General features: G+C 48.7%; 1 protein-coding gene across 1 annotated transcript; it reads left to right on the top strand.

Moving 5' to 3' along the window:
• Nucleotides 1–258: 258 nt before the first annotated feature.
• LOC123051078 (UDP-glycosyltransferase 73C4) lies at nt 259–1951 on the top strand. The gene has a single exon (XM_044473839.1). It carries the CDS (start codon nt 291–293, stop codon nt 1740–1742), a length of 1452 nt encoding a protein of 483 aa, XP_044329774.1. The 5' UTR covers nt 259–290; the 3' UTR covers nt 1743–1951.
• The last annotated feature ends 1879 nt before the right edge of the window (nt 1952–3830 follow it).

The raw sequence follows: 3830 nt of genomic DNA, 5'->3' as shown, positions 1-3830 counted from the left end.
ATGGTCCGGCAATTTGCAATAGGGGCCACGTAGACTATTCTGAGGTGGTATGGTCTGGCAATTTGCAATACGTATGCGGAAGTTTCTGAGCTATACCGTTGAATGGTCATAAGAGCTGTACCGTTGAATGGCATAATTCCGTTAATTTGAAAATTCATGTATAGAGCTTATCACTCTACAGTTGGTTGAAAAATCAGCGAACAGCGAACTGCTAGTGGGCTTACAAATAGGCCGAAATGCGCGACATGCCGAAGCCACCCACGTCCTAGTGGTCGTTGAAAATAATAAAGATGGCTTCAGCCACTAGCAGCGGCAGCAAGACTCTGAGTGTCCTGCTCTTCCCCCACTTTGCGACTAGCCACATCGAGCCCTTCACCGAGCTCGCCCTTCGCCTCGCAGCGTCTAGGCCAGACGCCGCCGTGGAAGCGATCGTCGCGGTCACGCCGGCGAACGTTCCGGTCGTCCAGTCCTTCCTGGATCGCCGATGGCACGGGCATAGCGCAGCAACCGTCAAGATAGTGACGTATCCGTTCCCAACGGTGGAGGGCCTGCCCAAGGGCGTCGAGAACCTCGGGAAGGCGGCCACTCAGGCGGATTCTATGCTCATCAACCTCGCTGCCTCGAGCGATACCTTGATGCGCCCCGCGCAGGAGGCGCTCATCCGGGCGCGGTCTCCAGACGCGATCTTCACCGACATGCTCTTCACCTGGAGCAGCGACATCGCCGACGAGCTCGGCGTGCCATGCGTCGCATTCAATGTCGTTGGCGCCTTCCCGATGCTCGCTATGCGCCACCTCCTGATGGAGGACGCTGCGATCGACGGAGATGACATGGTGACGGCCCCTCCGTTTCCGATCCCTCCTATACGGGTCCCGAGGACCGAGCTGCCGGACCTATCGATAAGTCGATACATCTTCGACAAGGTTTATTCCATGCAAGCTGCATGCTTCGGCCTCGCCGTCAACACGTTCTCTGGCCTGGAGCAGCAGTACTGCGACATGTACTTGGGCCAAGGGTACGTCCAGCGCTCCTACTTTGTAGGGCCTCTCTCGCTGCAACTGCAGTCCTCTGACTCTGATCAGAGCGCCACGGATGCTGGTGATTCACAGTACATCGATTGGCTTGACACAAAGCCAGACCATTCGGTCGTGTACGTGTCCTTTGGCACGTGTGCCCTCGCATCGGAGGCTCAGCTTGACCAAATTGCTCTTGGGTTGGAGGCCTCGGGGAAGTCGTTTTTGTGGGTGGTCAGGGGGGCGGACAAGTGGGCTCCACCCAAAGGGTGGGAGAAGCGTGTGGACGACCGGGGGATCGTCATCCGATCCTGGGCTCCACAAACCGCCATACTAGCTCACCCGGCAGTGGGGGCATTCGTGACGCAGTGCGGGTGGAACTCCGTCCTAGAGGCGGTGGCCGCGGGCGTGCCTATGCTCACATGGCCAAAGGTGTACGAGCAGTTCATCACCGAGAGGCTACTCACGGACGTACTAGGAATCGGGGAGCGACTGTGGCCGCACGGCGCTGGCTTACGAAGCGAGGATTACGAAAAACATGAGGTGATCCCGGCCGACGATGTGGCGCGGGCGTTGCTCACATTCATGCATCCTGGAGGGCCTGGGGAGGTGATGAGGACCAGGGTTATGGACCTCGCCTCAAAGTCTCGTGCGGCCATGGCAGAAGGAGGCTCCTCGCAGAATGATTTGCACCGCCTCGTCAATGATCTCATCGCAGCAAGAGGATAGCCAGCTGGAAGGACGCCCATGGGTTAAACTCGTCGCACCTACGTACAACATTATGTGGCTTTCAGTCTGTTCTATTTTTCCTTGTACCAATCCACGACGTATGTTTTCGTCTAGTATTTGTTTTGTCATCTGGTATTTTGAACTCGTCTGTTATATCTTGTAATAATGAAATAAAATCTCTGCAGCCCTGTATTGCAAATTTGTTGACCTGTCCAGGTGTTGCTCTTGCAACTAGATGACACACCGCACACATTGCCGCGCAAATTAGTTACAATATACTCCCTCCTGTTTCTTTTTTACTTTGCATCCGAGATTTTGCCGATGTCAAACTTTGTAAAATTTGACCAACTTTATATTGAGAAATATCAACATCTATAATACTGAAGATGCATAATATGAAAATTAGTTCCACGATACATCTAATGAAATTGATTTGGCATTGTTAATGTTGTTAATTTTTTTAAGAAACATGGTCAAAGTTTAAATTTGACTTAAGGCAAAACTTATCTACGGAGTAAAAAGAATGGAGGGAGTATTTCAATGAGATTCGCTTGTATTCAGCTTAATAATACTAAAAGTAAAATTAAAAAATATATACTTTGATATATTTATTTAGGGTCCTGATAACGCCCACACGTCTGGCATATTAGACATCCGTCCACACACCGTGTGTGGCGTGACCAGGAGGTAGCCCACACGGGCTGTGTGTGGGCGAACATTAGAATTGACCACACGTGTGGGCGCAGCTACTTCGTGCCACACGCCCAACAAGTACTACTCATCCCCACCCCGCGCGTGTGACACGAAGCAAATATGCCCACACGTCCTGGCGCAGCTATGTTAGGTACCAGCGGAATGACGATTTAGTTGCCATCCGGGATGGCAGATGTAGTTATTCGGGACGGCAAACGTAGTTGTAAAAGCATGACAACTCTCTCTGTTTTGGTTAACTATAGTTGCCATGTCTAATTTATGGTAGTTGCCTCGTGTAATCAAACCATAGTTGCCGTGTGTGATTAACTACTTGCCATATATGGTCAAACAATAGTTGCCATGTGTGTTTACCTAGTTGCCACGTGTGGTCCAACCATAGTTGCCATGTATGGTTAATCACAGTTATCATGTGTGCTTATCTAGTTGCCACGTATGCGCAACTGCGGCTAGACAAGGTGGCGGCTGTGTGAGCAGAAACTAGTTCGCTCACACAGTGCAGCTGGCAAACCGCGTGCTGCGGGCGTGTGGGAGAACTCTCCTACGCCCACACACACGATGATGCATACGTGGCACTCAGATTTTAACAGATTCCTTTAGGGCCTTTAGGATTCGTACAAAATAGAATCAACGTGGATTAAGGCGTGTGGGCGATGTGCAAACATGCCACACATGTGGGCATTATCATTTGAGTTTATTTATTGAGGCGGACCTTTTCCGCATACATGCATGTTTGCATGTAAAGGTGTTTTTTTTTCATGTTGTGGTGACATGTGTGCATGGTAAAAGAAATAGATTATAGAAGACCCACAATGATGATGCTCGGTAAAAGAAATAGATTAGTGGAGCTCGAACTAGATTTCGCATGGACAGATGACTCTCAGGCTATATGGGGCCCTTTATTTTCAATCACTAAAAAAATCATCTTTCTATATTTAAAAAAAAATCTGAAAAAGAATACGCGGGTACTTATAGATGTACACTAGATCTGCGTAAAATTCCATCATAAAATACGTTTTTATGTGGCTTCTATAAAAAAATCAAGTACTTTTATAGCGAATATTATGTACTACCTCCATCCTAAAATATATGCTAGAAATACGTGATTTTGTCAATTTTGCGCCGGTTACGTCACGAGGTACAAGAAGATAGTGCAGGATACGGAGAATGAACATCCATTGCTCACTGAATTATGCACATTTTTTATTATTTATTTTTGAAATTCCCGAGGAGAAGGGAAACATCCGGAGATAAGAAGATGAGGGGATTCCCATTCCAACTGGAAGGAAAGTAACAAGCTGGTACAAGACGACGAGGTATACATCGAAGGAGACTTGCACTGGAGTCCAGCTCCATTGTATTTCGCGCCACAATTTC

Source organism: Triticum aestivum, chromosome 2D (genome assembly GCF_018294505.1).
Source record: "Triticum aestivum cultivar Chinese Spring chromosome 2D, IWGSC CS RefSeq v2.1, whole genome shotgun sequence".
Taxonomy (NCBI): Eukaryota; Viridiplantae; Streptophyta; class Magnoliopsida; order Poales; family Poaceae; genus Triticum; species Triticum aestivum.
The sequence above is the reverse complement of the archived record's forward strand: the minus strand, read 5'-3'. Positions and strand labels throughout refer to the sequence as shown.